This window comes from Propithecus coquereli, unplaced genomic scaffold, assembly GCF_000956105.1.
Source record: "Propithecus coquereli isolate 6110/MARCELLA unplaced genomic scaffold, Pcoq_1.0 Scaffold69, whole genome shotgun sequence".
NCBI lineage: Eukaryota > Metazoa > Chordata > Mammalia > Primates > Indriidae > Propithecus > Propithecus coquereli.
The window spans coordinates 5,429,410-5,454,337 of record NW_012152951.1 but is presented as its reverse complement, the minus strand read 5'-3'; the positions used below and the strand labels follow the sequence as shown (position 1 = coordinate 5,454,337).

At 48.7% G+C, this 24,928-nt stretch overlaps 1 protein-coding gene across 2 annotated transcripts in view; it reads left to right on the top strand.

Annotated features, from left to right (window-relative positions):
- CAMK1D (calcium/calmodulin-dependent protein kinase ID) overlaps nucleotides 1-24,928 on the top strand; it is a 313,071-nt gene that overhangs the window by 270,355 nt on the left and 17,788 nt on the right. For both annotated transcript variants that reach the window (XM_012660919.1, XM_012660920.1), the window contains exons 4-6: nucleotides 585-723; nucleotides 4,250-4,376; nucleotides 13,927-14,002. In XM_012660919.1, the coding sequence (XP_012516373.1) occupies nucleotides 585-723; nucleotides 4,250-4,376; nucleotides 13,927-14,002 (342 nt within the window). The remainder of the gene's footprint in view (nucleotides 1-584; nucleotides 724-4,249; nucleotides 4,377-13,926; nucleotides 14,003-24,928) is intronic.

Below are 24,928 nucleotides of genomic sequence, written 5' to 3'. Positions count from 1 at the left end.
ACGGGCATGCTCCTCCCCACTGTTGAAAACGGTTGACTAGATTAATCCCCTCATTTGACGATGAAAGACTGACGTCTAAGGATTCCCGGCGTGCTCAGAACTTAGTACATTAGGAGGAGAACTTGGTCAAGAACCCAAACATGCTGCTGGCAGGGCAGTGCTCTGCCCACAACACTCCCCCGTCATTTAAGGCTAGTCTTCGCTCATGCAAAGACGACATCTCACCCAGTGTCAGCTCCCTGTCTCTGACGATGGTGGTATTCAGCAAAGTTAGTTTAATTTTATATCCTCACAGCAGAACAGAGGCCGAAGCCAGGAGAGACTTCTCAGGCTTGGCTAGTCCATGGGTCCTGGTTTGTTTTTATTCTCTTTATTTGGTTCTGGGCATTTGTACTGTCATGACATAGAAACACTTCCTGGGTGTAACTTTTAGGGAACAGGTAGGGCAAAATCTAATTGGAAAACAGACTCATTTTTGAAACAAAGTTTGACTCTTTTATCACACTGAAAGCTCCTATTGATGTTTTTCCCTGAACAATTCAACAGGTCCTCTTAAACTTCTAATTTCTTCTTCTTTTAAACAGTGTATCCGGGGGAGAGCTGTTCGATCGGATAGTGGAGAAGGGATTTTACACCGAGAAAGATGCCAGCACTCTGATCCGCCAGGTCCTGGATGCCGTGTACTATCTCCACAGAATGGGCATCGTCCACAGAGACCTCAAGGTGACGACGTCGCTTAGCAACATCTTCCAGGCTCTGTCCAAGCTGCGGTGCACCTGCCCGCAAGGACTGGTCCTCCAGGGAGGAGTGGGGCTGCTTTGTTGCAGACATGGGTGGGATGAATGTCATCAGGGCCTTTGGGACCCAGAAGTAGCTTGGAGAAAGATGGAGGTCAATATGGCTGGCCATTGTTTATGAGATTTTATAACCATTATGTAGCCAACGGGCCACAGGAAGGGAGGTTGTAGATTGCTTCAAGCCCATATGAGAGGTAGTTCTGTTCACGATATATGGACCCCAGAAACCCCTTCTAGTGCAGTTCTTCGGAGCCTTCTCCCAGTTCCAGCGCCCTTTCAGCACAACACTCCGGATAGGAGAAGGGGCGCAGTAGTCCTACAGCATGAGAGGAGAAAGGAGGGAAACAGAAGCTTAACAGGACGGACGGGCTGAAAGAGCTACAACTGCAGCCTTCTCCTGGTGCCCTGCAGGTTCCTTTCCTATCTTTTCCTTATGAGGTTTTGGCATATGGACCCTTCACCCCGTAACACTGAGGGATCTGGGCCTTACGTGGGCACCTTAGCATGACGTCCCCGCCTTCAAGTCTATGTGGCTTCCGAAAGGTAGATACCAAACACACGGTACCAAAGGGATCTCACACACATGAACTTGGGAAACAGTGAAAAGCAGAGCCGGGGCTGTAACGTGGCTGCAGATCTAGCACCTAGAGCTTCCTGCGCCAGTTAGGACAGAGATTCCACCCCGGCACGTGTGCATCCGCCACTCCCGTCGTAAACACAAGGATCGCGTGGCACTGAAGCCATGCTTTACACAACCGTGGGAAATTGAAGTTTAAGAACCAATCGTCAACATTTGTCAAAACAGAGTGTCAGCACCTGCTTATTATCTGCTACCGGGTATAAAGGGGTACACTGGTCTAGCATTTCCTTTCCTGAAGACTCACTGTTAAGTTTTCTCTGCATGGTACCGTGTTGCACTGATGAGGACAGCGGCTCCCAAATGTTAGCACTCGTCAGAATTGTCTAGAGGGCTTATGAAAACAGACTGCTGGCCTCACCCCAGGGCTCTGATTCTGTGGGTCTCCAGTGCGCGTAAGAACTTGGGCTTCTACTGGGTCCGCAGGCAGTGGGGGTGCTGATCTGGGAACTGCTCCTGGAGAACCACTAGATGAGGGTATTTGGGGACATCAGTAGGTTTCTTACAGCCTTCACCTTTTGCCGGCTTCCGGACAGGTGACGTGGCTGGAAGCCTCATTCGCTGATGTTCAGGGCCTGGAGGCCCTTCGGAGAGCTGGGGAGGAGCTAGCTCAGCCTACCTGCCCCTCTGTGCCAGCCAGCCAGCCAGACAGCAGGGCCTTCTCTGTCCTCTCGTGCCCACAGGTGCCAATTCTGCACTTCCAGAACTCACCAGGCAGCTCTCTCTGAACAAGTTAGTGTGGTGACCACAGAGATGTGGTGTGATAGGCTGTCTGTACTTATTAGAAACATAATTTCTAAGCAGGTAGGCGGTAGCCGGGAGGAGCAGTGTTTATTTCCCCTTTTAAGGGGAGATTGGCTATATGGGAGATACTGTTTTTCACTCCCACACAGCGCTTTTGGAGAAGTTCTTGCAGCTCCCACCTTGCGGAGCTCTAAGATCACCAGCTTTGTGATTGTGGAAAGAACACGGCCATTTTAGGGCCTTTTTGTGACCTCTTTTCAGAGGCACAAAGGAGTGGGATCTATGGGGGAGGAAGTTGAAATTTGACTATTAAATTTTTATAAACATCTGAGAAAATTAAAATAACGCGTATAATCTAGGACAGAGCAGTAGAGAGTGTGATCACATTAACTGAAGATTAGCGCACAATCCAGGGTGCTGCCCCACCACCCGTCTGCAAATAGACCTCCTTCTGTCTCCGGAAGCTACTAGAGACAATCAGTTGTTCTTTTTTCGAAATAAAGGGACTGACAGAGGCAGTGCCTACTGCTACCACCCGGGATTAGAGTAGGGTTCCTCAGTCCTGCACTGCCATCCTTTGGGTCTGAGTAATTCTTTGTTGTGGGAGACGGTCCTGGGCACGCCAGGGTGTGGAGCAGTACTACTCCTGGAGTTGGAACAACCGAAAATGTCTCTAGACATTGCCACTTGTCCCCTGGAGAGCAAATTGTTCCCATTTGAGAATCATTGGATTTGGAATGTGATTATGTATAACATCCACTATACCAGAAGTGTGTTGTCAAATCTTTTTAAAGCTTGGTAGGTAGATTATTATAAAGGGTTAGGATTGATATTTCAGCTCAGCTATTGGCCACCAATTGTCTTGCAAACATGCCACAATATACAGAAAAATAATTTTTCTAGTGAGTCCTGGGCCTCTTAGGACCCCAGGAAGAATTGCAGTATGGTGTGGGCAAGGTCGTCCCTGCAGCCCCCACCCCCACACCTCCCACCCGGCCCTCCCATCCCCTGGGAAAGCCCTGCTGTCTTTACCTAGTCTTGAGACAATGAAAAGTATTGATCTAAACGATGAATGGCCAGTTGATTTAACCCTCCTTGGGGGTAATTGTTCTTCAAAAGACCACTTAATTGACCCAAATGAATCTCTTGTAGTGGGAATATACAGATAGTTTTGGCCCTTGGGCAATCACTTGCCTGGATGAAGCTTTGTTTAGCAGTAGGAAATCACTTACTTTCCATTCCTTCTTATCCCCTCTGCAGCTGCAGAAGGCTTGGGACAAGGATTAAAAATCAGATACAACAACAAAGTCTTCTCTAGCACTCATGATTGGGTCCTTATTGTTTATCAAAGGATAATCTCTAAACATTCAGAGAAAACATGAGCCACATGCAGTTTAGGATTAGAGCATTCCCCGTTTGCTAAGCATTACGGGATTCCCGTTTCCACCATTGATTGGCCATTTTACTTTCTTTAAAAACTCATTGAAAGCATCCTTCAGCATACATTCAATTTTCTTCTAATGTCTTGCTTTGTCCACAGAATTAGTGTCGCTGCGACTGTTAAAAGCCATCCCTTGTTGTGTTATTATCTTGGGTGGATAAATAGTATTTTTTCTTTGGGTTCTGTTAAATAACAACATTATTTTGACACTTGTTAAAATGTTGAGGAAGCCTTCATTCAAGACTATTGCAATAGAGGAGAGAGATTGAGCCCAACTCTGAAGGCATCAAAGTGGGAATTTAGAACCCAGGAAGGATATGGGGGTAGGAGGCTGGTGGATGGAAAATGACTGAGAGATTAGGGGTCGGGGATTCTTGCTAAAGGCAGGCCAATGACTTGGACGTTGACAAAGGCTCTTTGTTTTGAAAGACTTGAGTCGGGCTCCTTTGAGTCTGCTTTCTGACTAGGGCCCGCTCTCTGGCTCTGAAAGGTCCAGTTTTAGCAAAATTCCTGCTGAGTCAGTTTAGCACAAATCCCCCACCCTTGATAGGTCTTGTGGTTGGGTGAGTCTTCCACAATCAACCCAGCTTTAAAGGAGTTTGTAAATTTGTTTGATTATTTTCTTTCTAGCCTGAAAATCTGTTGTACTACAGTCAAGATGAGGAGTCCAAAATAATGATCAGTGACTTTGGATTGTCAAAAATGGAGGGCAAAGGAGATGTGATGTCCACAGCCTGTGGGACCCCAGGCTATGTCGGTAAGGACAGAGCACGTATGTGCTTGTGTGTGTGTGTGTGTGTGTGTGTGTGTGTGTCTGTCCCCGTGTGTCAGCTCCATCAGTCTTTAGCGTTTGAGCCTGGCACGTGATCACAACTGCCTTCATTTCCCTGAGCAAAGAATAAAAAGATTGAGAGATGCTGGAACGAGTTATCAGGGAAGTGATTTCCCCTGAAAACTTTTGAACAGCTGGGGAGAAATCCCGCTGGATTTGGTGGTGGGCCTGGCTGGAGGCTGGGAGTTAATTCAGATGAGTCCACAGATCCCAGTACCGGAGATACTGCGTGTCTCTGCTATCAGGTGATTCATAGTGAGCCACTGAGATAACAATGAGGTGCACACACAATAAAACATTCAAACTTTTGACATAGAAGCAGCCAGGAAAAAAATATTGATATTAGGAACCTGGTTCAAACCTTGACAAGGTCACTCTCATGAATCAGTCAACCCTGGTCTGTGCTGGCAACACCAAACACTAAACTTTTTCCTAAAATCATAACCCAGGTCCTATGTCCTAAACATACAAAATGCGGAGAAGTCTGCTGACGGATCTGAACACTTGGGTACTGAGATTGGTCTTTTGTCTTCTGGGGACCTGGAGAAAGGCCATTGGAACTGTTGTGACTCTTTCGAGATCTTCATTTACATCAATGTGTCATTCATTCAGCAAATGCACGTCAAGTTGCCGCTGTGTCCCCAACGCTGTCCTAGGCTCTGGGGTTGGGTGTTGAGACCGGGAACGAGACAGACATGGTGGTGTCTGCCCTCATGGAGTTTAGGTTCTAGCTGGAGTGACAACAAACGAAGAGAAATGAACAGGTCGTTTCATATCATAAGTGCTACGAAGAAAATAAAACCGAGGGCGTGCCAGTGCGTAGCCAGGGTGAGGAGGAATGAGGACTGGGCTGAGAGGACAGGGGAGACTTGGGCATTCGCCTTAGTGACGAGAAGAAGCCGGCCACGTGGGAGTTAGAGGACAGCCTTCCAGGTGGCATAGCCGGCTTATGCAAGAGCCCGAAAGCAGGGAGAGGGCACAAGTGAGGTCTGTCGGAGAGTAAGAAAAAAGATGTGGTTGGAAGCGAGTTTTGGAAAATGGAGACTAAGGCTGGATTCTTGTCATGCAGACAATGACAGCCCTGCTTCCTGAGAACAGCGAGCGAGCCACCTGGAAAGGAAGGAGGTAGTGTTAAGTGACCAGCGCCATTCCTGTGTGTCTTTCCGCAGCTGTGAGACAGAAGGGAGGGGGCAGTTCTCCTGCTCCCAACTCTGGGGCCTCGCTGTCCCCTGTGCTTAAGCCAGGAGTGGAGAGACGCTGTCTGTTCCCAGCCTGGCACGTTGTCTTTGGATTTAGAAAGAAATATGTGAATGCACAGTGAGGAAAGCTTCCACTGCACCCACGGCAATTCACAACTTTATGCATTAGTTCATACTCTATCCAGGTAGAAGTATTAGTTTCAGTTTGGGATTCATTGTCTTACTATTATCTAAATGACTGTTCAGCCGAACAGTTAATTCTGCCAGCACCAAGTTATTACTTCAATTTAAATGAGTTCTTTAATAATGAAGAAACAATGAAGAAAAAAGGCTGTTTTTCCCCAAGCATCCCAATGCGTACGGTGCCTTAGGAGAAGGCAACAGGAATCTAAGCACTTTGAACTTCACCCTTTTACATGTAGCAGCTGCCCCGATTTTAAACATCCTTTCTAAGGAGCCGTGGCCCGTGGAGACAGAGCTTCACGTCACTGAGAGCGGGAGGGGGTGGGCATCTCTCCGTCCGCATCGCTGAGTTGCAGGTGGTTCACAGGGCTGGCTCTGTCAGCACCGAGACGTTCTGCGACAGGCTGTGGCAGGTGGGCAGTGCAGAGCGACGGGGCAGCGTGTTGCAACATTAAAGTACTGGCCCGCGAGGATCATCTGGGGCTGAAATGACCAGGGCAATACGCATGGAGAAGTGGGATTCGAAGGGATGGGAGAACTCGGGCAAAGACAGGAGAGTTCAGGAGCAGAGGGAGAGAGGCTGGAGTCCTGGTTGCTTCTTGTAGGATCTGGGGGAAGTGAGCAGACTCTTGGCTTGGAGAGAGGGCTGGTGTAAGTAAGGACTCGGTGGGGATTGAGGAGGAATGATGGGCCTGTTTGGGGAAAGTAGCTCCGCAGGGTAACATGGTGGCTGTGAATACGGGATTGACTGGGATTTGGGATTTATCTAGTTGAGTCAAGGATAACATTCCCCTTGGTGTTGCTAATAAGAGGTAGAAGGGAGGGCTAAGAAAGTTAGTAAAATTACTTATGTTGCCTTCTCAGCTGCATTAATTAAAATATCCTAATGGATTCTCTGGACTCACTGCATATGGGTCGTAAGTGACAGAAAGCATCCGTATAAATCATGTCATGGATAAGAGGTGACAAATAGATGCCTGTTTATGTGTTTTATTTCTTAACGTTGCCATCTGCAAGATGATAGGATCGCTCATATGCCGTGGGTGTAGTTCCTCTGATTTCAGAAAGAAAATTAAACTATTTTAAAAGAACTCCCAGCCTTTGTCTATAGATCAAATGGCAAAGTGTCTCCCAAGAGAAGGGCAAGCACGTTGCTCCCTCCCTAGCAGGGTGATTTCGGGAATCCTAAACTTCACCTTAGAAAGAGAGTGGAGGCTTTTACTGTTGTGTGATGTTTTTGAGCAAAGTGAGAATTTTTTTTCCATCGAGCCTTGTTGAGTGATGATTCATCACTTTGCAGCGTTTCATCTGGCGTGCACAGCCACGATCACGCTATTCCGTTAGGGATGTCACTCAGAAGCAGGAGGAGCACTTCCCTCTGGTCCGCGTTGCGTTTGTAAGCAGAACTACACCTTGGCTCTGGGTGGGGGGTGACGGCTCTGTTACTGAGGCTGTCAGGGAAGAGTCATCCCCGATTCCTTCCGGAGCTCAGGTGCAGTGTTGCCCGAACCGGCCCGGCAGATGTCTTTGGTCTAGCTCTGCCTTAACTTGCCTAAAATATTCTAAACATGTTTCATCTTGTTCTTCTCGAAAGGGAGATGGAGAACAGTTGGGCACCATTCTCAGCATATTTTTCTCACCCAGTTAGAGGAAGGGAGACTCTTAATTCCGGGACCGCTGCGTTTTTAGAACTTGATCTGGGACCTGAGATTATGATGAACTCTTGGAAACCAGAGGTCCCAGCCGGCACAGTGTTGGGACGAGGACCTGCGTCCTCACAGCTACCCAGCCTCTACTTGGTCGCAGTCACAGCAAAGGGACTTGAATGCGAGTCCCTGCATGTCTCTGCCGCGGGTTAGACACGGGGAGGCCTGAGCCTCTCACTTAAACTCCTGGCTTCCCAGTTTCTTGTACACAAAATGAACATGCCGGACTAAATGTCCTCAACAATTTTTTCTGGTTCTAGCATTATATGTGTCTACAGACTGTGACTTAGCATCCTTTAAGTATGTAAATATCCACATGTCAAGGATACCGACTGCCATTTTCCCCATCTTTACTCAGCACAGACGAGAATTCAGATTCAGTTGATGGGCGTCACCCACTCCCATCCTCTAAGTGATTGTGATTCTTTTCATCTCTCTCGCAGCCCCTCCTCACTGGGGCAGCTCCCCCCTGCAGAGCTTGCTTTCTGTTTGTTTCTCACTTAAATATCATATTTTGGTCCGTGACTGTAAGCATCTCATCATCGTTCTCATCCTCCCAGCCTGTTAGTGTTGAAACAGGACTTTATATAACTGAGAAATTGTCATGCAGGGACAGACGCGTAGGCGGAGGATCCACATCAGAATTTTCTCTCCTTTCTCAGGAGCTACTCGGTGACAGCCCACAGCGAACATCCTGTCACCCTTCGTGCCACGGCCAGACCCCACTTGCTAGAGTAGGGGCATAGGAGACTGGACGTGGTGAATGTGGACAGGGGACAGGAAGCTCATTAGCACGTGGGTGACCAAACCCAGCCCCCGGCCCACGTGGACAGCCCCACAAAATCACTCTTAACACAGTAGTTTTAAAGCACTTTTCTTCCTTCTGGAATTTCTTTGTGACTCTTCTCTAAATACTTGATGTGGGACGGAGTTCACGGTTTCCGAACTGGGACCGTTTCATTGTGGAAGGGAGGAGGGCAGCATTTCATAACTCGCTCTTCTTTCCTTTGTAATGATTAAAAACCCAAACGCTGGAATGACTGGAGCAGTCTTCCTAATTTTGAAGTGTCACTTCTTGTCAGATTTCAGAAGAAAAGATTGGCCCAAGTGCAAAGGAGCCATCACCTGTGGCCACAAACCTGTCAGGACCACACATCGGGGTGGTTTGTCGCCACATGCCTCCTCTTCCTCAGGACTCCTTCATCCCACTGAAGTCCAGTCCCCCCACATTTCACAATCCCACCTGCCCTCCCAGCTTCTACTCTCCTCCTGTCCCTTAGCCTCGGTCCAGCCACCAGCCGTGCTTTGGCTTTGGTAGCATTTGAGCAGCAACCCCAGCTCAGAGCAGGACGGTGGCTGTAAACCAGCATGGTGCTCTCCTGCGGACTTTTCATGCCTGGGGTGAGATCCGAGGCTACTGGGAAGATCAGAGTGAGCTGCTCCGTAGCAAGACATTTTTAGTAAATTACAGCTCTAGGTGAAGGATTAGAAAGAGCAAAGGAATCTGCACCAGCAGAAAGAGACCGGAGCCAGCGCAAGAACCTCCTACTCCTCTTCTGAGACTTTGGGTAGAAGAGAAACCACAGGCAAGGAACGATTCTGCGCTTCGGCCGTATTTTTATTTGCCAACAATCCGGATTACAATGCTCTAAACCTAGGTGAAGCAACACCTGTTTATTCGATGCTCACAGGAAAGCCCCCGACTATCTGATTCTTTTTTTTCTTTTTTGATCCCCCACTGCTGAAAATCCCACTGCCCACAGGAAGCAGACCTGACGACGGGCATTCAGTGTCACCGCCTCGTTGTGACGCGGTTCTTGCTAAGGCCAAATCCTCCCCTGAGATGTGTGTCTGCGGTTCTAACCACACAAAGGCTAAATTTCATTTTCCTCGATCTTTAGAATTTTATTTACTGTCTCTGAACAGGCCACTGCTGGGTAGAAATGTCATATATATCTGTTTAAAGCAACACGCAGTATCACACACTCTTTGAAACTGTTGCCATTTGATTTAGTGGAGTTTCCACTCGTCTACCTGCCGGGGAGCTGTGTTTCCTCCCACCTTCCTCCAGGACGGGAAGGCTGGCTGTGATCCAAGTGTCTGTCCCTGGACACAGATACCTAATGACGTTCCTTAAGATGCGGGATGACTTGCAGCAGCTCCGTGGAGCTCGGATTCTTCTCTTCCGTGAAGCCGTAACTCTAGCACGAAGGGGCGGGTGCCCTTCAAGACAGGAAACCAAGGCACAGAAAGGTAATAAATTCTCCACGGAGCCCCAGTCTGTAATGCTGTCCCCTGAGTCCGTGCTGGATCGGAGGTAACAGAGTTTTATTTGGAGTAAGTTCAGTATTTTCAGTTTTATTCAAAGTTTAACTTAAAAATCAAAAGCGTCTCTCTCATTCTGGGACGATCTTGCCTGTCTCGGCCCCATCCTCTTCGGCAGCCACGTTCAGCGCCTGGTCCCTTCTGTAGTTGTGTCTCCACATCGGGGCGGAGCACCACGGGGTGGGGACAGGTCTGCCTTGTCCACCCCATAAAGCCTGCGGGGGACCCAGCCCCTGGGGGGGTGCAGCTCAGTAACTGCTGATGAAGTGACGGAATAAAGGGAGAAGCGCCACCCAGGTCCCGTTGGTTCCAGACCGTCCTAGCTTTTATCTTCCGGCATCAGGGCTGCCTCCTCCTGATGTGACTCCGTCCTCCACCACGGGAGGTGGTCACCTCTGAAGGACCAAGAGGGAGAACAAACATCCACGAAGGGGCACAGATCACCTTGACCATGAACTTCGTAACAGCGTGAGGGCCTCTCGGTTTCCTCCACCCTCTGTGCAGAAACCACTCCTTGGCACATCCCTGCGCCCCCAGGGAAAGGGAAAATTCTCCTTCCACTTTATAAGAGCATGAACACTGATCCCTGCACGCCCCTCCGCCCTGCGCAAGACAGCTGCTCTCTTCCTTCCCATTTCCACATGGGGAAGCCTTTTTCTTCTCTCTCCTTCAGTAAGGAAAATCAGCAGTTTAATTGTTTTTAAAACAAGATGAAAGGTTTCTGAAATTCTTTTCTTTAAAAAAAAATCTCTGGAGTGTTTCCCTTTACCAAGAATACTTTTCTCTAAATCAGTATAAAATAGCTTGGTTTATAGACGACATTTCCCACCAAGTGGAATTTTCCGTAAGTGGGTTGGTAGTGAGTCTCACAGCAGTAAATGCAATTATTTTAAATTCTAAACCTAGTATTTTATAAACAGCGTGTGTTAAGCCTGAGCTCCGAGGAGGGCCACGTCAGTCCATGGTGATCTCTGATGGCTCGTGGGACACTCTTCTGAGGCCGAGGGGTTTTCGTGGAGATTAACTTTTATTTGCCAGTGTAGATGAAATCAGCTAACGAGCTGCTGTTTTATCAGGAATAGCAAAGAAAGCTGAATTAACGGCATCCAAGATCTGATCAGGAAGGAGGTTCTGAGAGATCATGTAACAAAATATTTTTTCTGCCTTTAGCCCTAAACCTAGTAAGTAATTTTGAAACCCCTTTGTGAAAAGGTTTTAAAAGGAGGGTAACGTGAGTGACAAAAACATCCACACACAGAGTATTAGGGCAAATTCTGCTTCTTTTCTCCCCAAGATCCTTGATAGAAATCATTTGTTTATGGGAAGGGATTTAGCACGTGATCCTGCTTTTACCTAATACTGGTAACTTTCCAAATGACAGTTCCAAAATTCATTATCGCCCCTTCTCTCATTTTATTTTTTCCTGTACCTACTCACCAAAAGTATTTGAGGCAGCTAAGTTTATTTGTAACTCAGTTGTGTGGCACTTGGAAAACATTTTCCTCTAGAAATGATAGCGTGTGTGGTGACTAGGTTGGGTTCAGTTAAGTAACCAAGTGGTGACCGACCAGAACGTGCTTAGCACTGGACATTCAGAGACCAGAGCAATGTCCTGTCCTCCAGCTGCGGGAGGTCTGGCATTTGACAGTGTGGTTCATGCCACGGTAATGGGGTGTGTGAGCTACAGTGGGAGTCACAGGAGGCGCATGTGTTAATGGGATTTGGGTGAGTGGACCTTTCTTGTGTATCTGTCACCCTTGGGCACCTGGCAGGGACATGAAGTTGTGCTGTCAAGTTTGCCCCGAGCTCCCAGGGCCTCTGCCCCATTTGACGTCTGGTTCTGAGGAGTGGCCCAGCCAGGCTGGCTGAAGAGTCCCGCAGAGCCCTGTGACCGGAACCCAGGGCCTCGACCCCACCAGCGAGGCTCTGTCCTCCTGACACCTGCCATCCGCTCGGAGGAGGTGGAGGAGCCAGCCAGGTGCTGCTTCACGAGGCTTCGAGCCTCTTGTAAACTGTCCGTCGGGCCACAAGGCTGGCACTTGAGTCTCCTTGTAGAGTTCTCACGCCGCCGGCACTCATTTGCCCACTCAGACCAGAGCGCCAGCTCAGGGAGAGCGGGCCTCCTAAATCAGAAAGACATTTACTGTGGTAAATGGCTCCCTCTTGTCAGTTCCCATAAGAGAAGAGTCGAGAAATATGCTCCTTAGCAGGTGTGGGGGAGGAAACTTCAACAGAGCCAGCTCCCAACTCCCCAAGGGCTGCTGCTCCAATTCCTGAGTTCCTTCCCTGGCTTTATAGTTCCGCCTTTCCTTTTGCTGCTACGTTGAGAGCGAACGTAGCAAAGAAAGGACATGCAAAACTTATTTATTTTGCCCTTGTTAAAAAAAAATAAAAATCTGATGGGGAGTTTGGAGGAACTGGGGACTAAAACCTAAGATTAGACTTTGGGGGATTATCTGTGGATCGTATTAAATATTTCTCACTCTCTTAGGCAGAGACGTTCAACAGTGGTTTGTGTACCCTCCCATTCTTGCTCAAGAAGATATTTGTTGTCAACGGAATGAAAGAGAGAATGAGTGAACTAATCCCCTGTTAGTTTTTCTGCAAAAGGACTTTTTTCTTCCGGATTGAAGAAGTTCTCACCTCAACAAACAGTATGTTCTAGGAGGAAGAGCAAGGACAAGAGTCAGGTTGACCTGGTTTCAAATTCCCAACTCTTCCTTGTCTAGCAGTGTGACGTGGGACAAGTTACTTAACTTCTCTGAGGCTCCATGACAACTGTCAGAGTTGTTGAAAGGATCACAGTAGAAAATGTTTGTGAATGACTAACCGGAGACCCAGCTCATGCGGGCACTTAATAGAGGGTACGTCCCTTCTGAAAGGAAGTTGATGTGAAAGCCACTTTCCAGCTGGGTCACTTTAGCCCAGTTACTTGACCTCTCAGTGTCTCTGTGTCCCCACCATAATTTGGGGGTAATGATGATCGTGATAATAGCACTTCCCCGCAAGGAGTGTTGGGGTGAGTTTTGATGCATCCAAATCTCATAGGACACATAAATCAGCATGTGACAAGTACATTATCAGCTATAGCTATTTTTATTTTCTCTACCCTTTTAATTTTTCTAGAAAGTCTGTGCTAAAGACACCTCAATCAGTTGTGTTTTTTTTTGGCGGGGGAGAAAGGAGATTTTACTTGTGAATAAGATTTGCTGCCTCTTCTTGTATATAATTATGCTTTGTGCAAATATATATTGAGTGCCAACTATGCCAGACACCTCTGGTCGCCAGACACCGGCTGGGTAGCCACCACTGGCGGCAGCCACAAGGCCAGGACCAGGGAGTGTGGGAGTAGCACAAAATGAGCCCAGACCCCTGGAATGGCTGACTCTAAACAGTCGCGCTTTAGGACTGAGAAAGCAAGATGAAGTAGCGTTTTTCCCGTTTCACGGATGAGATGAGAGAATGCGAAGAGTGCTGACCGACAGCCCACCGCAGTCCTCAGAGGAGCTGAGGGCAGGCCTAAGGCAGGGTTCCCAAGACAAGACTCCAGCCGTACGCTCCGCTGCACTCTAAGCCCCGTGAAGGCAGGGGACGGGCCAGGGGGACGGGCTTCCCCCAGCGGGGTGCTATGCAAAGGCCAGAAGTGCTTCCCTGACTTGATGTGAAGCAACATAACATACTCCAGACCCCAAACGGAGCATTCCCTGGCTGTGTCAGCCTGGCCTGAGCTGCAGCACTCAGCGCTGCCTCCCATAAAATAGCCACCTGGTACGTGTTTGTTGATTGATTGAATTGGGTTGATAATAATCTCCACTTATACACACACACACACACACACACACACACACACATACACACACACGCAATGCCTTCATTTTTTTTCTAATTAAAAAAGCCAACAAATATTAAAATACAATGGGTCATCTCTCTCTCTCTGCTCAATTTTCACACCCACAGAAAGTTCAGCCTGAATGAATGGCAGAGAAAAAAGAAAAAAAAAACAAAACCCTAGAAACGATCTTCAGCATTTAAATGGTCAGGTCGTGTCTCTTCTCTTGACAGCTCCTGAAGTCCTCGCGCAGAAACCCTACAGCAAAGCGGTCGACTGCTGGTCCATCGGGGTGATCGCCTATATCCTGTGAGTACTGCTGCCGCCTGGGCTTCTTGGCCAGCGCCACCCCCCACCTTTTATTTATTGTGGCAAAAAGCACATAGCATAAGATTTATCACCGGCCATGTTTAAGGGTACAGTTCAGTGGCATTCGGTATTCTACATTCGCAGTGTGGCGCAACTATCACCACTGTCAGCTTCCAGAACTTTTTCATCACCCCAAACAGAAACCTGCACTCCTCAAGCAAGAACTCCCTTTACCCTCCTCCCCAGCCCCTGGGAACCTGCACTCCGCTTTTTGTCTCTAAGAATTTGGCTACTCTAGGGACTTTATATAAGTGGAATCATATATAATAGTTGTCCTTTTGTGGCAGGTTTATTTCACATAGCGTAATGTGTTCAAGTTTCTCCACGTGGGAGCACATGTCAGAATGTCCTGCCTTTTCAAGCTGGATGATAATATTCCATCATATGGATACACCACACTGTCCATCCACTCATCCATTGATTGATGTTTGGGTTGTTTTCACCTTTTGGAATCATGAATAATGTTGCTGTGATCATGGGTGCACGAATATCTGTTTGAATCTGCTTTCAATTCTTTTGAGGATGTATCTAGAAGTGGAGTTGCTGGTTCACATGGTAATTCTATGTTTAATTTTTGAGGAACCGCCGTACAGTTTCCTACAGGGGCAGCACTGTTTACATTCCCAGCGCAAGCGCACGGGTTTCCGGTTTCTCCACGTCTACACCAGCACTTGTCACTTTCCCCGTTTTTGATGATAGCCATCCTTCTGGGTGCGAAGTGGTGTCTCATCGTGGTTTTGATTTGCACTTCCCTAATAGCTAGTGACACTAAGCCTCTTTTCATGTGCCTCCTCGACTTTCAGGGGGATACAAACCACTGTGAAAATATTACTATGTCTCCAAAAGTCATCATTTTAAAAAATGTAATGAAAATCAAAATTTAGCCTTTGGATTTCCAACTTCTCAGACGTCTTATCCTCATAACCTAGCAAATGCAGTTCTAGGCCCTAGGCTTGTTGCAATTATATAAGGATTTCTACTTTGTGTCTTACTTGTTTTGCTTAAGTCTACTATGAAGTTATTTTTAAATTACACTTTCTCTTTGCAGTTATGCTTTCAAATGCGTATTATGAAACATACTTCTAAGATGGGTGGTTTAGGCCAACTAGTTTCTATGATTGCTAGAAAATGAATTTCCTGTCCTCCCCATCCCCAAGGAAGGGAACATTCTCGAGTGTAGCAGACGGAGCCCCCTGCACACAATGGAAGACTACAGGGGACGGTGATTGGAGACAGTTCTGACAGTTTGTGGCATCCTGTTCTCTTCCGGGAATGCTGGAAACATACCCCCGGTACGGGCTTCGCCTCATTATCCTGGAAGCAAATGCTCTTTCTCCAGCCTATGTTCAGCTGGGCAGCTTTTGCAGTTTAATGTGGATTTAGGTGACAGCTCCTGTAGATTCTTGCTATTATCACAGGAGAATTTCATCCATAATAATATGCTTTGCCTATTGGACTCTCATTTATGGAAATAGGTAAAGGGCAGGGTCGTCTGAGCTCTAAAACTAAGATGTTGCACTTGTATAATGCTTTCACTTTCAAAGTGAATCTTCTGCAGAAGTGTCATCCTTTTGTGGGGGAGGTAGGTTACCGACCCTTTTGAGAATCTAATAAAAGTTATAGGTGCTCTCCCCTAATAAAATCACATGCACGCACAGTTTTGCATACCATTTTGAGGGAGGCGGGCATTCCCAGGTAAGCAGACGTGGAACATGGGCCCTGTTATTCACCCTGACTCCCTAAATCCTCAATTAAAATTCTTATCGGAGGTCCTGCCTTGCTCAGCTTGCCTATGAAAGGCTTAATAAAATAAATGGTAGGCCAGTCTCCTTCCTGCAAAGCACTGGAGGTGGTACCCTTCATCTAGAGAAATCTTCCCTGGGGCTGGGAAAAAATAGCCCCTTTTTTGGCCCTCTCGTTGTTCCTTTATGTCTGCTCTGAACCCCGAACCACTATTCTGGTCTGCACTGTTGTCTATAGACTCCTTTTGGGTTTGTATATGTAATTGTTTCCCTGAAGTCTTTGCCTTCAGGGCAAAGGGTAGGGTATCTGTATAGCTACTAGGGGGTACATGTTGACAGATGTTTCTTAGAGTTGCTGGGATTAGCAATTTGAAACCATGATGTCTTAGCTCAGGCTGCTATAACAAAATGTCACACAGTGGGTAGTGTATACAACAGACATTTAATTCCCACAGTTCTGGAGGCTGAAAGTCCAACATCAAGGAGCCAGCTAAATTCAGTTCCTGATGAGGGCTCTTTTCCTGGCTTGCAGACAGCCGCCTTCTTGCTGTGTCCTGACATGGTGGAGAGCAAGCTCCCTAGTGTCTTTTCTAAACTAGTCAATGGCAAAGAATATGGGATCATCATGGTTGGCCAAGTGAAGCAGGTGACAGTGTGGAGGAGGGGAAAGCCCCGAGTAAAATCACAACCCTGCTAGTGAAGAAGACCACAGGAAGTGGATGGGCAGTGGGCGACTAACCACGTCTGCCGTGGCCCATGGTAGGAAAGTGTTGGAAGGAAGGCCAGTGTGGTTAGAGCTGGCATCAAGACAGGATATCAGAATGCGACACTCGAGAAGTAGGCTAGTGCCAGAGCAAAGGGAGACTTGATAGAAAGTTTGGATGTTAACCCAAGGATAATGGGAAGCCAAAGAAGGATTTTGAACAGAGGTGTGACCCAACCTGATTTACATGAGGGCATTGTTCTGGCCACTCTGTGAAGAAGGTATTGGAGGGGCAAGTGTGGAAGGCGGAGGCTGGTTGGGACCTCTGGTCAGAGGAGCGATGAGAGTTGCTTCCCCGGGAGAGGCAGCGATGGGGGAGAGAGGTGGAGAGAGCTGAGACGTGTGTTGGATGTGGGGCACGAAGGAGAAGGAGGTTTCAAGTATAAGTCCAAGTTTTTGGCTTAAGCAACCATGTAGGTGATTAAGACAAAAGAAAGGGGCATTGTAGAAGAACAAGTTTAGGGGGTGGGTGGGTGGCATTGAGAATTTAGTTTTGGACACATTAAGCCTGAGACCCCTTTGAGGTATCTGCTGAACAGCGTATGCACACGTGGAGCTCGGCAGAGGTCTGGGATGGGGATGTGGGCACATCCGTCTGGGCATGACTTGAACAATGGTGCGTCCAAACCCTTTTAATGCCAGTGTACTCTGCACTGTTGGCCAGCGTTCAAGTGTAGTATTGCGCAAACCCATACCATATTTCTTTACCTCTATTTTGAGTATAAACGTGATGAGTGCAGGCTTGGTGGTTTTCTGGTCACCACTAGAGACTAGTCTCGGGTCAGTTTCACGACTGTCAGACTTGAAGGTGGCGGCCTGGGCTTCTGTTTTCCTTGGCGCCTTCCAGAGTTCTGAGAGCCCCATGCAGAGAATAAATGAACTTTGGGACATCTCAGTTGTATCCTATAGGTTGTTCAGACCCCTATGGGCGATAGGCCAAATCCCGGATGTAATTTGGTGCATAACATGGCTGTGTTTTGTAGAACCACCAGCCTTGAATTTATTATCCTCAGTAGATCAATCTGCATGAATCATCTTGTCTCACCACGCAGATTGTTAGTACTCTGATGAGAGGCATCGAGTGTTTGTCATCTTTATATTGCTAGCACCTAGCACGGTGCCTGGAAGGGAGAAGGGACTCGAGGAAGGCTGGTTGTTGACACTGATGGTGAGGAACTCGGGGCTGGTGGCCTGGCACGCAGGCGGCTTGTGCCCAGCTGCAGGAGTTCCTGGAACGAGGTGGTCATTGAGAACAGGGACGTCCAGGAGTGCCTGAGCTGAGGCTTCATGAAGATCCCCTGTGGGCGTTCTGTGTTCTGCTTTGGTGTTGATGGTACAGGTTGGCACTGGATTGAGCCAGCATTAGAAGGTAGAACTTTCCAGTCTCGGTCTCAGACTCCTGCTCCCTCCCACGGCTCCCACCCGTGTCTGCAGACGTATGAGCAAGGCCTGGAGCAGTCCCCGACCAACAGGCAGCTCCCCCGTGGGGACCGCACAGCGCTCCTCATCCTTCCCGCCAACCGTAATGGAGAGGAGGTCAGCCCCTGCGGGTTTCTGGAGTACAGCACTATTATTTTCATTTGCTAAACCTGTCACGCTGAGATGTCACACTGCAGCCACAGCGGCTGTGACAGACCGCAGTGCCACATTTTCTCCTCTCTGCACACCATGTAGACGTGCCTCGATTTGGTGGTGCAGGTATTTGATGAATTGGCTGTCTTTTGGTCTCCATGCTTACTTCTCTGTCATCCATCATTTGGAAGGAGAAAGATTTTTTCCTACCGAGGATACTCATTTTTTAAAACACATGTGATGGGTCCTCATCCTGCCAGGAATCTTCCTCTGGGGATTAGGACTCGAAAAGAAGCCTTTGCCCACGTCGCTTATGCTGTAGGGAAGGGCTGTGGGTGGAGTGGGTGGAGTGGGTGGGGCCCATGATGAGCGTGTCAGTGGCCACTGTGACGGGCACAGCTCCACCAAGACAGCACAGGTTCCAGGCACCTGACTCCCCACTCAGGATGAGCAGCGGGTCTCATGCACCAACCTCGACTTTGTGATAGCACGTAGTCTCTTTCTGTGCACAACTCCAAGGAGATTATTTAATGATCATTTGCCCGAATCATGCACAGGGATGCCACATGCTATGGAGAGATGCAGTGAATTTTTTCTGAAATAAAAGCTGAGGCCAGCCCAGTGGCTCACGCCTGTAATTCCAGCACTTTGGGAGGCCAAGGAGGGAGGATTACTTGAGCCCAGGAGTTTCAGACTAGCCTGGGCAACATAGCGAGACCCCCATCTCTACAAAAAATAGATAAATTAGCTGGGCATGGTGGTGTGCACCTGTAATCCCAGCTACTCGGGAGGCTGTGGCAGGAGGATCACTCGAGCCCAGGAATTTGAGGCTGCAGTGAGCTATGATGATATCACTGCACTCTAGCCTGGAGGACAGAGGGAGACCCTGTCTCAAAAACAAAAAACAACAACCGAAAAAATCCCAAAAGCTGAAAAAGATCCCGAGGAGATTCCCACTCCCAAATTGCAGCAGGCGGGTCAGAGGCATGACAGCAGGCTCGACAGCTCGGGTGGACACGGCCATGAATGATGAGACCTCTGACCTCTCTACCCAGAAGAAACTCCAGGCAAAACACGATGGTCACCCCCTTCCTTTCCTGGCCTCCTACATTGTTCATGTTTAAAAATTGGTCCCATAAATGCTGATTTGCCCATGTGTACGGCTGAATCAGCTCTGCGAGGGAGGAACAAGGATGCCTAAGCTGCATGCTGTGTTCTTTTTCTGAGACAAAGGGTGATCCTCGCCAAGGCAGTCCCCAGCGGAACAGTTGACAGCTGGCTCTGTGTGGGATACATGTGTTCCAGGAGAGAACATGAACCCGAGCATCCGCGGAAGAGAATGCAGTGTGATCGCTGAGCCCCAGCCCCGAGCCAGCACGAGACAGTCACCTGGTTGTATTTGGGAGCTTCGCGAGGTGGGGCGCGTTGCCTCATTCCAGCCACCGTGGGCCGATGGTTCCAGACTTTGGCTTTAGAAATTTAGAAACTGAGTTATATTTATTTATTCGTCTTATTCAGACGATCTTTGTGAATTGCTTCACTCTAATGAGACTCGAAGAATTTTAGGAAAAAAAAAAACTGGAGTATCCTTTTACTAACTCATAATGCGATTTAGGCCCCACAAGGTAATTGGATATGCGTGTCAACAAACAAGCATGCTCTCTCCCCTATAGGACATGCTCCATGAGAAACCAAATTAGAACCACAAGTTCCCTTTATGAACAAGGAATCTGAGCAGGGGCGTTGGGTGGCCTTGTGTTCCTGAAGCCTGTGTCGGTCTCCAAGCTGCCTTCCCCACCCAAGAACGAATCTGCCAAGGAGCCCGGCTCTTCCTACCGGCCACTCCAAACACCCGTGCCGGCCAGTTCTCATCCCTTCCTGTCTCCTGCTAAGAGCCCAGCCACCAGCCACGCTTCCTTCCCTTCATCGTCCTAGCGTCGTCCTTCTGTCCAGCAGGCACTGATTGTTTTAATCCCTGGGTTTACTGGTTTGAGCTTACTGATTGCATTTCGGGTTGGCAGCCTTCCAAGGATTTCCAGAAAGGCACCTGGTCTCCCCTCCACACTCTCTACTAAGTGGACCCTGGGGTGGCCAAATGCCATCTGTGGGCTGTGAGTCCCTGTGGCTCTACTCTCAGACACAAGTTTGGCCATAGTTCGACCTCATCGGTGGGCCTGTGACCACTGGCCACTGCTCCAGGGAAGGGACTTGATTAGTTGTCTGTGACAGTCGGTTTACCTCTAACTCCCCAAAATACTCTCTGGTTTCAAAGAGCGGGTGCAGGGATGTGCACAGCAGTGATGCGGAGATTTTGCAAGTAGTGCCGGGAAAGACGTCAGGCAGGGTGGAACGGCCAGCATCTGCGGCACTGCCATGCAAAGGCGCGAAGTCACAGAGGGTACCAGGAAGGGGGAGGCTGGAAGGGAGTGGCTCATATGTGTCACTTCTGTCCCCTGAGGGGCTCTGAATGGTGGCTTCAGGCCAGATGGAAAAGCATTTCTCTTCCTCTGCTCTCTCATTTTCATCTCAGCATCGTCTCCTGGAAACTGTCACTGATACAGCAGCTGAAATTTAGCCTGGAGGATGGAAGGCAGGCAGTCGTCATTCATTCACTTAACTAACATTTATTGAGCCTAATAGGTGTCAGGCAATAGGATGTGGACAGCGGAGATGGATTTATTACCGCTGGAGGTGACAGACCGTAAACAGATAAATTATAATCCAGTCTTGCCGGCTGTCAAGAGATGGGAGGGAGGTGCTGGTGTATCTCCCAGGGGCTCTGCCCGGGCCTGAGGTCACAGGACAGGTGACGGCGATCTAGGTTTGGAAGGACAGGTACGAATCTGCCAGGAGAGGTCCAGTCCAGGCCGAGGGAAGGGCTGTGCCTTCTGTATCTGCAAGGCCGTCGCATCTCAGACAGATGGTTGGTGTATCTCTCGAAGCCCACAACGCAACGCTGCACAACGTGGTGCACGGTGCCACTTTCTAGTCTGATCCTCTTGCCATGTCCCGAGGCTTATTCTCTCCGTCTCAGAAATGCGTTGTGAGAGAGGAAAGGAAGGGGACACGTGGGAAGTGCAAGGAAAGGCCACGGCCAATGGGGTGGAGGGACCGAGGCATTTCCCAGCGCGATTGCTAGTCCGTACAGATGCGTGGTTGCACACCCATCAGACCGGGAGGGAAACAGACAAGGAGAGAAAGAGGGAGAGAAGGAAGGAAGCCAGGGAGGGAGGAAGGAGGAAAGCACCAAGTGCCAAGAAAGCCAAGTCTAGATGCAGAAATCTCACTTGGAAGTCACGGTTTCCGCATCATCGGCGAGTGCCTGGCGCTAATCACCTCCAGACTGGATGTCTGCACCCTCGTGCTTTGGTGTGAAACCCACTACTCGTGGGAACTAACCCGTCTGCTCTGTCCCTGTTTCACGGTGAGCACGAGCTGAGCCTGAAGTGGCTTGGTCCCAACTGCTTGCAGACGTGTCTCACCCTTCGGAAGGAGGCTCGGTGCCTCTGCTAATGCCCCCGGCTCTCGCGGTGGTGTCCGCTTGGCTAATGCGAGAATCCAAATGCCGGCCCCACGTGAGTCGTGCAGCTCGCCTCTCACGCTTTGGGAGGGTTTGTTCTTCCCCCCACCCGCTCCCAAGCCCCCCATCTTCAGCTCCAGTCATGCATCAACTGTCTGAGGAATGTGTTCCCTCTTTCCTCTCCGGTATCCCCTTCCCTTTCTCCCCTGAATCTCTCCCTAATCTGCTTCCTCGTTCTCCACGTTGAAAGCATTATCTAAACCTCAGGGAACGACGCCGGCATTTATCCGTTGCATCTTCATCAACAGCGCTTTGCTGGCGTCGCCCTGCATGTGGTTTTAATATGTGAACGGTTCCTAGTTTCCCCAGACTGCTCCTTCTCAGTTTGCAGGGAGGAAGCTCTGGCAACGCAGATAATCAAGTAGACTGTTGCCAAAATAATTGGATTACATTTTTGTAGTGATTCAGGTCTCACTGGCCTGTTGTATTCTGTAAATCCAAATAATATGCCGAAACCTGTTGTGACCACTAAGGGAGCCTTGCAAATAAGTACAAAAGATGCATCAGCTTTAAAAGCTTCGCTTTATTTTGTTATTTTTGAAGATCTTTCATATCCAAAGTAAGATGAGTACAACTTGGATTCTTTAATACAGGCCCCACTCATTCATTCAGTAAGCACTTGTTGCATACCTGCCAAGCGTCAAGACAGGGCAGGTGGCAACTGCCCGGTGGTCACACGCTAGTGCCCAGAGCAGGGACCCCGGACTTGAGTGATTTTGCTCGCGTTTTTCCGAGACCCGCTGGGCCTGGGTGGGCTTTCTGAAACTTAAGGAGTAGTATGCGTGGAGGTTTGTTATTTTAATCATTTCTATGGCACCCTTACCCGATTGCATACAGACATTCTCCCTTTACAAATATGCCTTTGAGCAAGCCTTCTCAGGAGGGCCTGAGCTGTTCTTAGAATCGAGGGCTCCTTGGCTAAGTGCTCGGAAACCTTGGCACAGAAAGGTCAAAGTTCGGAAGTAGGTCTGCTGCCTTCTGTCGTGGTGTTCATAACACTGTGCCCAACTTGATGACCAGGGGCAGTGTCTGTCCCCCTCTCTCTGTAGCAGTGCAGAGGTGAGGTCAGGATGCACAGTCTTTAGTGGGCGGTTCTGAGACCTTGCACAAGATCTGAAATATGTTGCTTCATTGTCAAGGCTAGAGCGTGGGACATTGGACGGGGCCCTCAGGGCATAGTCTTCCCGACGGGGAGCCACCGCCCTCCCGCCCCGCAACATTTCTGCTGGAGGAACCTGGTGGGCATTCGATGGAGTCGGTGGGATGGGAAAAAGGAGCCGAGAAGGAGGGCATGAGAACTGGCGTTTAATGATCACTATGTGGCTGGAATGTTCAGATGTTACATCTCCACTATCTGTCCGTCCGTCTGTCTATTTTCACCATCATCATTGTCTGTCATCTACCTGTATCCATCTCTGCGTCCTCTATCCGTGTGTGTTACATGGTATTACATAGTATACATGCTGTACATTACGCTGTCTCCATACGGTGGGCATTGTCCTCCTCACTCAAAACTTAAACCGGACTCGGGGAGAGGGAATCACTTCCTCCAGTCACTCAGCCAGTGCTTGGTGGAGCCAGGCTTTGAATCTGTGTCTCCTTGCCTCTGAGTCCTTGGCTGAGGAAACCATGCCGCACAACCTCTCTGAAAGCAAAGTGGGGGCCGCCCTGACCTTTCCTTGAAAACTCACTTCTCTGTTTTCCTTCGGAGCCTTTTTGCCTGATTAGACGACAGTGGAGAATCGTGGGTTGGCGCTGACTGACGATTATTCGGTTGTCCGTGTGGACTGTTGCATTCAAGTATTTTTATATCAACTATTTAAACTCCGTCTGAGTACTTAAGTAGCACATTTCACAGGTGCTTGGAAAATTCTCTCATGTCTAACTTTATTTCCCAATCCTCCCCCGTGGTCAAGGAGGCATTCCTGATGTCTGCCTGGTCCCTTGGAGCTCTACAAGGCCCTGACACAGGGGACTCGTTTGTTCTGTGTCCCCCAAAGCTCTGCAGGGGAGCACAGCACAGAACAAAGGCTGTTTGACACAGTCCTGTTGGAATTTGGTTCGGTACAGACGCAGGTTCATTTTTCTCCACGCCTCTTTTCACGGACAGGGCCATAATGGTCCTGGCCCTGCTCCCATCTGTCTTCAGGAAGGCAGACCGGGCAGGACATTAGGCATCGATCTTTAGAACTGCAAGGACGCTGAGCTGTTTTTTATTTCTTTGGCAGGTCACATGGCCTTGTCTCTGGATGTTTCCAAATGTGTGATACGTAAAAATCATGACACTGACTTCAGAGGCAGGTCGAGAAGGAGAACATGTGTGGTGTTTGCTCGTCTTTGCAGTGACACCTCCGGGTGTATATGCTAAAAGTCACAGTGACTTGGCTCTGGAGTTGGACAAATAGAGTTAAAATTCTGTGCTTCCCCTTAGGTGTGAGCAAGTTGCCTAATTTCTCGTGCATTTATTCCCTCATCTGGAAATTGGAGATTGGAAAATTTAGCTCAGAAGTATGCATTAAATGAGATAATATATGCAAGTTGCATAGCCCAGTGCCTGGCACACAGGAACTGCTCCATAGATGGTCACTGTTGTTTTTAACTTTTATAGGGCACAGTCACCATGGTTGGTGTCTCTGATGTGTAGAAAAGTAAACATTCTGCTTGTCCTATTTAAATAATGCTGGACTACAGAACTCCGAGGGGCAAAACCCAGGCCTGTCTCATTTGCTGTGATCTGATCAGCATTTTCACTAGGGATGGTGCTCCATGAATACTCATGGGATTGGATTAGGGTGGTTTTGGTTTTTGTAGGCCAGAGCCCTGGGCAGATGTTCAGGTCTGTCACTGGCTGTGTCCTTGAGACCATCTCTTCATCTCTCTGGGACTCACTTTCCCAGTGCCCTAAATGAGAGGTCAGACCAAAGGATGACTTCTGGCCCTCAAAATAAAACTGTGGGCCGGGCGCGGTGGCTCACGCCTGTAATCCTAGCACTCTGGGAGGCCGAGGTGGGTGGATCGCTCAAGGTCAGGAGTTAGAGACCAGCCTGAGCAAGAGCGAGACCCCGTCTCTACTAAAAATACAAAGAAATTATCTGGACAACTAAAAAAATATATACAGAAAAGATTAGCCGGGCATGGTGGCGCATGCTTGTAGTCCCAGCTACTCGGGAGGCTGAGGCAGGAGGATTGCTTGAGCCCAGGAGTTTGAG